General features: G+C 42.9%; 1 protein-coding gene across 1 annotated transcript in view; it reads left to right on the forward strand.

The window, feature by feature from the left end:
- The first annotated feature begins 2,875 nt into the window (after nt 1-2,875).
- SEC24D (SEC24 family member D) overlaps nt 2,876-11,828 on the forward strand; it is a 109,761-nt gene continuing 100,808 nt past the window's right edge. The window contains exons 1-2 of the mRNA XM_011952714.1: nt 2,876-3,130; nt 5,337-5,495. Coding sequence (XP_011808104.1) covers nt 5,378-5,495 — 118 coding nt within the window. The 5' untranslated portion in view covers nt 2,876-3,130; nt 5,337-5,377. The remainder of the gene's footprint in view (nt 3,131-5,336; nt 5,496-11,828) is intronic.

Raw genomic sequence — 11,828 nt, forward strand, 5'->3', positions numbered from 1 at the left:
ATATAGAACTCCACCACATGGGCACTGTGAGGTCCTTGTGACTTCACCTTTCAAACAGGATATGGTTACCTGGGAAACTAAGTTAATTACATATGGAACATCAGAGGTTAAGCTCAGGTGGCAACAGGATGGGTCAGATCAAGGAAGACTGAGACTCCACGCCAACCCTCATGGCTGGTGAAGGCCAGGGACCCAATCACAGGAACAAGGTTAGGAGTTCGTCACCTAAGGCATGGGCACTTGGGGACAGGACAAGAGAAGCAGGACGCAAACCAGAAGCCCATTTCATTTAAAAAAGAGGTTTGTGACAAGTAACTCCAACTGTTGGTGGAACTATGCAGTCAGTTAATAGTTATTTGAGAACTTGAATATAAGGCAGTCACAGGAGAAAAAGGCAGAACCAGTTAAAAGAGAACAGCAAATCAGAGTATCAGAAGGTAAAAAGCATAGGGAGGTGAGGCCGGGCACGGTGGCTCATGCCTGTAACCCCAGTACTTTGGGAGGCCGAGGTGGGCAGATCATGAGGTCAGGAGTTCAAGATCAGCCTAACCAACATGGTGAAACCCTGTCTCTATTAAAAAATACAAAAAATTAGCCGGGCGTGGTGGTGCACGCCTGTAATCCCAGCTACTCAGGAGGCTGAGGCAGGAGAATCATTTGAACCCGGGAGGTGGAGGTTGCAGTGAGCCAAGATTGCGCTACTGCACTCCAGTCTGGTGACAGAACGAGACTCCGTCTCAAAAAAAAAGCATAGTGAGGTGAAAAGAGCTTTGGAATTGGAAGGGATGACTTCCAACTAGCTATAAATGACTAGGATTACTAGTCATTTAAATTTTCTCAATAAACCTGTCTATTAATCTATTAGATGATTAAATTGAATTCAGTTCTCACTGAATATTGAGTTGAATACTCATATCTCTAAAGTCCCTTCCAGCTTTAACATTTAGGAATTAAAAACTGTTTTAGAATTGAAACCACAAATTGTCCTGGTTTCAGACAAGTTTGGTACCTGAGCAGGAGGTAAGGAAGTATTTACAATTCAAATGTAGTGGTTTTATAGGAGTAACAAGTCAAGCAGGTCATCACATGGTGTGACTGTTTCTGACTTTACTCTCTCCTATCTTTGTATCATAGCTTCACTCGCTCCTTGTAATGTAGCTGTTATATGACAACTTCTTTCACTGCTTTTACAAGCTGTACTGCTTCAACACTGGCCAAAACTTCCTAAACTTCCACCAAACATTTTCATCACATTGAGAATACAAGAAACAATTTGAAACAAAATTTTCAGTGTGGTTTTTCAAACCTGATCAGTGTTGAAGCTGGATGTAGGCAGGATATCTCACCTTAAAATCTTTTTTTCTTTTTCTTGAGACAGGGTCTCACTCTGTTGCCCAGGCTGGAATGCAGTGGTGTGATCATAGCTCACTGCCTCCTGGCCTCAAGCAATCCTCCCTGCTTGGCCTCCCAAAATGCTGGGGTGACAGGTGTGAGCCACTGTGCCTTGCCACATGCCTTAAAAACTTATAAGAGTGTGAAAAAGGGACCATAAATTTTTACGGCTAGAATGAATTAAAATTCCTGCACAATTCAAGTAGCATTTCAGGAGTAGCAACATCCTCACGTACGCTTTTACCTAGGCAGTTCATCAGTAAAGGTATTTGTCAAGTAGCTTTCTTGTAGCCTGGAAGAAAGTACATGTTAAAAACAACACCGGGGCCGGGCGCGGTGGCTCAAGCCTGTAATCCCAGCACTTTGGGAGGCCGAGACGGGCGGATCACGAGGTCAGGAGATCGAGACCATCCTGGCTAACACGGTGAAACCCCGTCTCTACTAAAAATACAAAAAACTAGCCGGGCGAGGTGGCGGGCGCCTGTAGTTCCAGCTACTTGGGAGGATGAGGCAGGAGAATGGCGTGAACCCGGGAGGCTTGCGGTGAGCTGAGATCCGGCCACTGCACCCTAGCCTGGGCGACAGAGCAAGACTTCGTCTCAAAAAAAAAAACAAAAACAAAAACAGAAAAAACAACACCGGGCTGGTTTTTACTTGGTAAGTTTGAGCAAAGTGGTAGCTATACCAAACCCGGGGGTGGCTGAATGTCTTTCTATTTAGCAGTGAAAGATGATGGGAAACCAGCCAGATGGTCCTGATTTTAGGGTGAAGTAGAGAGGTAAGCTCCAGATCTCATATAGGTTGCCTTTATTTCTGAGCGGTTTCTCTCAGGACGGTGAGCTAAACGCTGGGTGCTTTTACAGGCAGAGATTCCTGTTTGGGGTTGGGATCAGCCATCCTACTTCACAAACAAGGAATATGCGGACGAAGGAGTATACAGAACGCTAACAACCCCAGTATCAATGGAAATCCCACTTCCCAAACTTTTCTTTTGGGACATCTCCCCCACCCCCCAATCCTCCCGTGTTACACGTTGCCAGGCTGCTTTGGGCGTTCCTTCCTCTGTAGTGCATTGCACGGATATATCATCAAATGTGCGTGTACACGTGCCAGATTCGCCTTTAAACGGTGATTTCCTCTAGGTCCAGATGGTGTACTTTCCTGTATGTAACGGTAGTGCAGTACCTGAACTATTAGTTATTTAAGTAATACGTAATGAATGAAGAGCTGAAACTGCAACCTGTGGATGGAAGAATGAATGAACGCGCTCCCCTCCTTCCTACCGGGCTGCGCGGAGAAAATACGGTTCTGATTTAGCCACGACGTTAAAGGCTTTGACCTGTAGGGGGAGGGTAAAGAAAAGACGGGAAAAAGAAAACCAAAACACAAAAAAACCGGAAAAAGGCAAAAAGCGAAAAGTGGGAGGTCGCTCGGCCGCTCGCTGGCCGAGTCCGGTGGCCCCGCCCCGCGGCGGCCGGTAGCTGTGCGCGTGCGCAGGCGGGAGCGCGGCGGCGGGTCCAAGCCCGGCGCTGGGGGCGCGCAGCCGGGAGAGGGTTTGACGTGGCAGTTCCCAGCCCAGCTGCAACTCCGAGCGTGAGACCAGGCTGAGGGGACGCCGGCCGGGTAAGAGGCTCGGGGGAGAAGCGGCCGCAGCGGGAGCCGGGCCACCGAGGGCTGCCGGCAGTAGACGCAGAGCCGCCAGCGCTCCGAAGCCCGCGGGGTGCGGGAGCGGGAGCAGGTAAAGCCTCGCACCCGCGGACGCGCTCAGGCGGGACAGCCCCTGCCCAGGAGCAGCTGAGCGGGTTGCCGCGCCCGGCCCGGGGACAAGGCGGGAGACCGGGTGCTCACCTGAGGCAGGGGCGGCGGGAGAAGACCTCATTCTTTGTTCCTTTAGCCTTTTAGTGCAGTTTAATAGTGGGGCGGACGGGATGGGGGAGAAGGAGGTGGGCGTGGGCATTTTTTACCCGCCCCCACCTTTTGCCTTGGGATGCAGGAATTGCCTAGTTAGGATCCTCAGTGACCACCATTCGAATGTCATTGACAGCGGTTTTCTCGTCTCCTTATCAACTTTATTTCCTTTTTTGAAGGAAGGGAATGTTGGATGTATTCATGGTGAAAATGGCAACTATATCTTGAAGCTTCGGGACATCCGAATAGTGAAACTGATCTGGCCAAATACGAACTTGTTTCAGGGTTAGAAGTGCACCTTGGCTAGAGTTGCTAGGTGACAGTGAGCCAGGGGGCCGTTCTGGGATTGGGGCTCCCCAGATTTTGATCCTAGGCCTGCTTATGCCAAGTGGCTTTCTGCCATGTCGCCGCTTGAAGCTGAGTCAGGTTTCTTTAACTTGGTGCTCTGTGTGAGGAAGTTTGACGTGGCAAACTGGGTAGCGTGAGGAAGCTGATTCCTTTCAGTACCAGTTCAGAGGGACCTGGCTGCTTCCTGTTCTTTGGAGTGACCCTCTCAGCCTCTCTTTTCTGTCACTCAGCAACAGGCTGCTACTTAGGTGTGTTCGTGCCGACTTCCTAAGTGCTCTTGGTTGGATGAGCTTGACCAAAGCTCAGGCTGCCACGTCTCTCTCTGCTAAGTGGGAGGAGGAAAAAAGGGTTGTCAGGAACAAAGTGGACCAGAAGGCCTTTGCCTGCCTCTCTCCTCTTTTTCAGTTCTCCTCTTCCCAGAAGGAAGTGATCTCACAATATTTTTACATGGTTGCTTTTATTTTGGAAGCTTATAGTTTAATATGGAAACAAAATCAAATCACAAATTTTAGGCTTCACATTTTAAATTTGAGATGTTATTTCTTGAGTATAGACAGATTCTAAGTCTTAGCAGGTAACACCGATCTCTTATCTTAAATTGTAGCAAATAAAAGAACAAAAGGAAGAATATGCCTGTATGGGGCAAATAAACTGGAGATAAATTGTAGAATCAGTGGAAATCTGAAAAGGCTTCATTTCCTAAAAGAAGGAACTGAGGCTTAGAGAGGTTCTTCAGCTCATTCCATGTCACACAGTTAAGTATGGCAGATATAGAATGAAAACACACTTCTCTTGCCAGGATTCAAAGCATTTTCTGCCATATTTAAAATTTTTTTTTTTAAATCATCAGTCCTATGAAATATCTCTTATTTTGTTAAAACCTGGAAAAAATGGAAAATTTAAAGCAAAATTGGGTTCTGATTAGAATCAAGATTAAAAAAAGAATCAAGATGAGTCTGTTATATTTGTGATGTGCCTACACACTTACAAAATTACACTTTTTTTCCTTAGTCCCTTAAATATAGGTGCATATGTTCTTAGAGATGTGATATCATTTAAATTAGAAAGAAATTCTGTCGCCTTTGAAAAACCACTGACAATACTCAAGTGGTTATAGTGACCACCTGGCTTGGTCTAATTATGACTCATAAAATAAGCCTATTATCAACTTTATCTGTTGCTATGTTTGTTGGACTATGATTTCTCTTTGTCTTAATGACTAGATTAAAATAACTAATTAGAGGAGCACGAAAAAGACATAAGTCATAAAACATCTGATTGCAGACTACTGGCAGTTATGGTGGTCAGTCAGTTGAATGGCATGGTGTGCTCTGTGCTGAAATGTGACCATGGAAACCAAAAGCACAAAATCATAGGAACACTTATGAGAGACTATCTGCGAAATGCTTCAGGCTTCGGTTAAAAAAGTGGTTGGGAGCTGTTATTCAAGTCTCATGCTTGAGAATTTGCCCAGAATTATTGAAGTGATTTACTGAATTTCAGAGAGCTATGGTTAGATCCTTTTTAGGGGATAATGATACATTGTATAATACAAAGATTTCTCATGTACCTGATAATTGTACTTTTCTTCAAACCATCATAAACATGTATTAACAGTGTTTATATTTTTAATAGCTTTAAGTGACTAAAACTCTATTGGTAACATGTTTCTTGTTTCTCTGTTGCAGAGTTCTTTTGTAGATTTATCCTTTGGAATGATATTTTCATAATGAGTCAACAAGGTTATGTGGCTACACCCCCATATTCTCAGCCTCAGCCTGGAATAGGCCTTTCTCCACCTCATTATGGGCACTATGGGGATCCGTCGCACACAGCATCTCCAACAGGTAAAGTGTGTTATTTTGACTTGTATGTGATTATTTAGTTCTCAGGCTCAGAGACGTAAGATGTTCTGAAAGAGGAGATTTGAAAGCATTGAATGATCATTATATAATGAAATGGCTTGAGATTACAGGATCATTTGGAAAAGGCTCTCATAGCAGAGCTCTACATCACTAGTTTGGTTATTGCATGGAATACAAGTTTGGTTTTTAAATATAGACTAAAACAAACACTTCCTGTTTTATTTTTACTGTGAGTCTTGTTCTTGCTGTTAATTAGTGGTATAAGATTATTGTAAACATTGAATGAAAGAAGAATTACATTTATAAATGAATTAAACTTACATATCCTTATCTAGGATTGGCCCTAGATAAATCTGTCCATCAGTTATATGTGAGGATAATTCTTTGTACAATTCTTTATACAAATGGACCTTGTATAAATCAATGAGTAACTCTCAGGACTCACTGGAACTAGCTCAGATATCTGGGATCCAGGCTGCGCTAGGTAGAATGTATATGGTACAAAGTCAGCAAGGGGTAAGGACTCCCTGTAGCGGGGCTTGATGTTAGCAGCCACACAGAGTATGCTGCAGAAGATGCTCTGAGATTGTGAATTACCTGTGGAAAGTCACTCTTATGATTTATTCCTCCCCAGATTTTAAAGATGTCCAGATGAAGCCTCCCTCTTCTTGTTCAGGACAATTCTCTCCAGAACGTTTATAATCTTGCCTTACTGGATCCTGTAGAAACCATTAACCCCTCCACTTTCTATCTGGTGGTTCATTTCTCCTCAGCATTTATTTATGAAGATAATTATAAATTATTCTTTTTTATGATCTATCGAAGTCTGGCCCTAAAAGCTTTCCCTGTACTCTCTTATTTAATCCTCATACAATGCTATGAAGCAAGTTATTTTTGCAGGTAAAAAAACTGAATGTCTGGTGTCGTGGTGTCATGTGACTTGTCTAAGGTCACAGATAGCAAGTAGTACACCAGGATTCATACCCAGATCTCTCAAGAAGACAAAAAACAGACTGCATACACACCTAGGTATAACACTTTGTATTGTTCACTCTTCCGTTTTCACAGGCATCTTCTTGAGAAAGTACTCACTATGCTTGGTGATCTCCACCTTTACCTCTCCTTCCCTCCATGGCTCAGCATAGTTTACACTCCATAGTTTGTCACCCCATCCACACTTCCACTTCCCTCACCAGGACTATCGGTGTCCTATTTCTCAAGCAGAAGACATTGTGCTGTCTGTCCTCTTTTGTACTTGACACTGTTTACCACTCTCATTTTTATGAAACTCTTTTCTCCTTTGGTTTAAATGACACTATCCTTTTGTTGTTGTTTTTTGAGGTGGAGTCTCCCTCTGTCCACCAGGCTGGGGTGCAGTGGTGTGATCTCAGTTCACTGCAACCTCCACCTCCTAGGTTCTAGTGATTATCCTGTCTCAGCCTCCTGAGTAGCTGGGATTACAGGCACCCGCCACCATGCCCGGGTAATTTTTGTATTTTTAGTAGAGATGGGATTTCACCATGTTGGCCAGGCAGGTCTCGAACTCCTGACCTCAAGTGATCCACCTGCCTCCGCCTCCCGAAGTGCTGGGATTATAGGTGTAAACCATTGTGCCCGTTTTTTTTGGTTGGTTTCTGGACATTTCTTTGGAAGGGGTTCTACATGACCCTTAAGTGTTGCTGTTTCTCCCTCCATGTTCCATCTTCACCACTGTTCTTCCACGCTGTAGATTTTTCCCTAAGCTGGATCATTCACAGAAAGTGCTTGTCTCTCAGATCTATTTCTCCAGCCCAGATGCCTCTCCTAAGCTCTAGACCAAGGGTATCCAGTCTTTTGGCTTTCCTGGGCCACACTGGGAGAAGAATTGTCATGGACCACACATAAAGTACACTAACAATAGCTGATGAGCTAAAAAAAAAAATAAATAAATAAATCAAAAAGATCTCATAATGGTTTAAGAAAGTTTTCAGATTTGTATTGGGCCACACTCAAAGCTGTCCTGGGCCACATGTGGGCCGTGGGTTGGAAGAGCTTGCTCTAGACCCATATTTCCAGTTGTCCACCTTTGTTGAGGCATATCACAATCACCATACCCAAAACAATTCCATATTCATCGTGGAAGCCTATGTTTTCTGGCATTTCAGATCTCACTCATTAGCATCACTTATTTGGTGATCCACACCAGAAACTTTATTTAAAACAAAAACAAACTTGGTGGGGTGTGGTGGCTCATGCCTGTAATCCTAGCACTTTGGGAGACCAAGACAAGTGGATCACTTAAGGCCTGGAGTTTGAGACTGACCTGGCCAACATGGTGAATCCCAATCTCTACTAAAAAAATAGAAAAAAAAAATTTGCTAGGCGTAGTGGCACATGCTTGTAATCTCAGCTATTTGGGAGGCTAAGGCATGAGAATCTCTTGAACCAGGGAGATGCAGGTTGCAGTGAGCCAAGATCATGCCACTGCACTCTAGCCTGGGGAACAGAGTGAGACTCTCTCAAACAAACAAGCAAAAAAAACCTCTCCCTCGTTTTTACCTCCTTCAATGCAGTTGGTCTCCCAAATCTTTTTGGAGTGATTGTAAACAGGTTTCCTACCTGCTTTCTCCTTTCCATTCTCCTGTCACTCTTTTTGTTCAATCCAACCATCTCTCACATAGATTACTAAAATGATCATGTAACTATTATCCCTGTCTCCAATACTGCCTTTTTCCAAACCATCAACTCCTGAGCCAGAGGGATTTTTTATACCATGCAAATCTAATTTGAATTCTACTTTTGTGTTCTAATACTTTTACAGGCCTCTATACTATTTGCCATACTGTGTTATAATAGATGTTCCTATAGTAGATGTTCCTGGAGCAGAGAAGGCACTAATGACTGCTTTAAAAAATTTTTTTTTAATTGGCAAATAAAAAGCTATATATACATATATATTATGTACAACATATTGTTTTGAATTATGTATACACTGGAATGGTTAAATTGAGCTAATTATAAATGTTTATTCAATGAAGTGAATGACAAACTGTAGCACTCATTAGCAAAACACTCTGGTATTTACCAATATTTAATTAAATTAATTTATTTATTTGAGACAGGGTTTTGCTCTGTTGCCTAGCTTCCGAGTAGCTGGTAGAGATGAGGTCTCCCTGTATTTCTCAGGCTGGTCTTGAACTCCTCAGCTCAAGTGATCCTCTTGCCTTGGCCTCGCAAAGTGCTGGTATTATAGGAGTTAGCCTCGGCACCTGGCCTTACCAGTGTTTTTAAAAACTGTCTTTGTTGGATTAAATCCTTCACACTTTAATTTAAACTGATTTCTCCTTACTTAATGGATATTAAATATCAGGTGAATAACCAGGCTATTATACTCTCTGCAAATATACCTTTCTATGCATATTATGGTGTTTTAGTTTAATTATTTAAGACTTTCAGTAAATTACCCCATCTCTTATATCTCTGATTATATTCTGCTGAATAACCTTAGATACCTTAATCTTCAGTCTTCATGTGTCTTGTCTAACCTTTTAGTGATCCTTTTATTGGTCTCCTGACAGACACAAGCAAACTTGTTGTGATTCCTTGAAGTATCTGTTCCACTGTAGATCTGGCCAGTGCTAACTCTTGCTTTGTGTTGCTCACATTATCATATCTCCATTTATGCCTATTCATTGTGTTTTTGTAAAGCCAGTGCTATATACTAACACCTTTTTTTTTTTTTTTGAGGGACAGGGTCTTGCTTTGTTGCTCAGGCTGGATTGCAGTGACGAGATTATAGCTCCCTGCAGCCTTGAACTCACGGGCTCAAATGATCCTCCTGCCCCAGATTCCCAAGTGGCTAGTACTATAGGTATGCTCCACCATGCCCAGCTAATTTTAAATTTTTTTTGTAAAGATGGGGTCTCACTATGTTGCCCAGTGCTGTCTTGATCTCCTGGCCTCAAGCCATCCTCCTGCCTTGGCCTCCCAAAGTGCTGAAATTACAGACATGAGCCACTGCACCCAGCCACAAATTTAACAGATTTATTTGATGAACAAAATAATTGTGGTAACATAACATTGAATAAAATAAGCCTAATCTCAGTCCTCATAGTGTTTACTTCGTGAGAAATGCACTAAATAACAATGACAATTTTGGGGGGAAGTACTATTGTAAAGGAAGTAGAGGGTGGTATGGAAGCACGTGGCAGGGGCGCCTAAACAAGACTTAGGGTGGAAGGGCTCCTTCCTGGAGGGAATGCCTTGAAACATGAGTGAAAATTGGCCAGGTCAGGAAGCAGTTTGCTGGGATTGGAAGGCGGTAGTTTTCAGGAACTGCAAGACATTTGGCATGGCTGGGGAGTAGCATGGGAACGGTGAGAGATGCCACTGGTGGAGAAATGTAGGATCATTTTAAGGAATTTAGGCTTTATTGTAAGGGCGGTAGAGTACCACTGAAGTGATTTAATCTGGGAAGGGTCACAATCCAATGTATGCACATTTTAGAAAGCTACATAGCACATTAGTAAGTGTGGAGAAGTAATTACAGCTGGGCGTACTGCTCTCTGCAGCAGGTGTTTTTCAACTTCAGCACTATTGACATTTGGGGCCAACGAATTCTTTGTTGGGGGAGAGTAGCAGGGTGCCATCCTGTGCCTTGTGGGATATTTAGTAGCATCCTTAGTCTCTATCCACTGCATGCCTGTAGTACCTCCCCCAACCTTCTGGGAGTTGTGGCAACCAAAAATGTCCCAGACATTGCCAGATGCCCTATTTTAGGGACAAAATCGCCCTTGGTTGAGGACACTGGTCTGGAAACTGAGAGTTAAGAATTATTAATGTCCTATAACTAGGACAGGGGCTGTGGGGTGGTGATAGGGCTCCTAATAGTGAGCTTATATAGGTGCACCATCCAGCACGGTGCTTTAGGGACCATAGCCATTACAATTCTACCCATATAATAGGGAGTTTATCTTTGTTTATTTTAGATAAACATTTTTGCCCCCAACAAATGGCTTTTACTTTTGGTTTTAGTTTGTCAGGTCCAGGACCAAATTCAAGGCATGCTTTTCTGTGATGTGGTTTGGTGAGTGTTCCTTTGCTGGTAACAGTACCCTCTAGTGGAAAGGGATTTGTTAAAGGGTAAAACATCAGAAAAAGGCAGGGAACCAGACTTGGGAGTATGTGGTCCATGAAGATGAACACTCCCCATGCAGTACCATTCCACCAGAAGTCACCACCTTTCTCCCCCAGGAGAATCATCTCTGCCACCAGGCTGACCAGAGTCTCCCAGAGGTGTGCTGCTTTGCTGAATTTAGAGCATGTGGCAAAACAAATTGTAAGGCAGTCTAGGAATTTTCACTTTTCCACCTCAAGACCGTATATTAATATTAATAGAAAAGCAAGTAAGAAGGGGATTGGAATTGTTGAGTTTACTGGTCTATAGTATCTGCCACTGTATTAGAGACCAACTTGTGATCTTAGATTTTTTTTTGATGGGGTTTGTCTAAGAACAGTTCATTCTCATTGCATGGTGTTCCTTTCCTATTAAAATTCTTATACTGCTCTATAAAGAGCCTGATTCTCTTTGTGTTTGAGTACTTTTGAAAATGCCAATAACATGGCTGGGGGAAGACTATGACTTTGCAGATATCAATGATACTGACTTCCCTTTGCCCTGGGGGTGGAGTGCAAGTGACACATAGGACTTTGCAGTCTGATCCCAGCCAACCTGGACAGCCTCCACTCTGGCTACTTTCCCTCCCGGCCTCTCCACACCAAGCCTTTCCCCTGTCCTGATTGTGCCATCTCTCTCATGTCTTTGCTCAGGCTTTGCCTTCTAACTGGAATTCCTTATCCTGTCTTCTATATGAAGAAAACTGCTTCTCCTTCAAGATTCAGCTCAAGCAGTCCTTTGAACTCTTCTCAATTCCCCCAGGAAGAGTTAGGTAGTCTCTCTGCATATTGTAACACTCATCACAAGACATTGTAATGATTTGTTTACATGGTTGTCTCTTCTCTCAAATGGCTCAAAGGCACCTTAAGTGTATGTTGAATAATACTGAGAATGATTTGAGAATGCCACAGAATGATTTGAATCATTGCCATAGAGTTGATTCCCAAACAAAAGAGAGAGCACAGTAAGATTGATGTATAAATTCTGCTTAATCAGAGCTTTTTTTTTTTTAAATTCTCTAGACATGTTTATAGGGATTTTCATGAAAATTGCTATTATCCTACTTATTTTTTAAAAAGGGGAATATTTTTGGAGAGCCGGGAGGCAAATAAGAAAAAAGAAAAAAAAAGAAGAAGAAAAAAAGACCAAAGTTGAAAGTA

The sequence above is a fragment of the Colobus angolensis genome, unplaced genomic scaffold (assembly GCF_000951035.1).
Source record: "Colobus angolensis palliatus isolate OR3802 unplaced genomic scaffold, Cang.pa_1.0 Scaffold345, whole genome shotgun sequence".
In the NCBI taxonomy this organism is placed as follows: Eukaryota; Metazoa; Chordata; class Mammalia; order Primates; family Cercopithecidae; genus Colobus; species Colobus angolensis.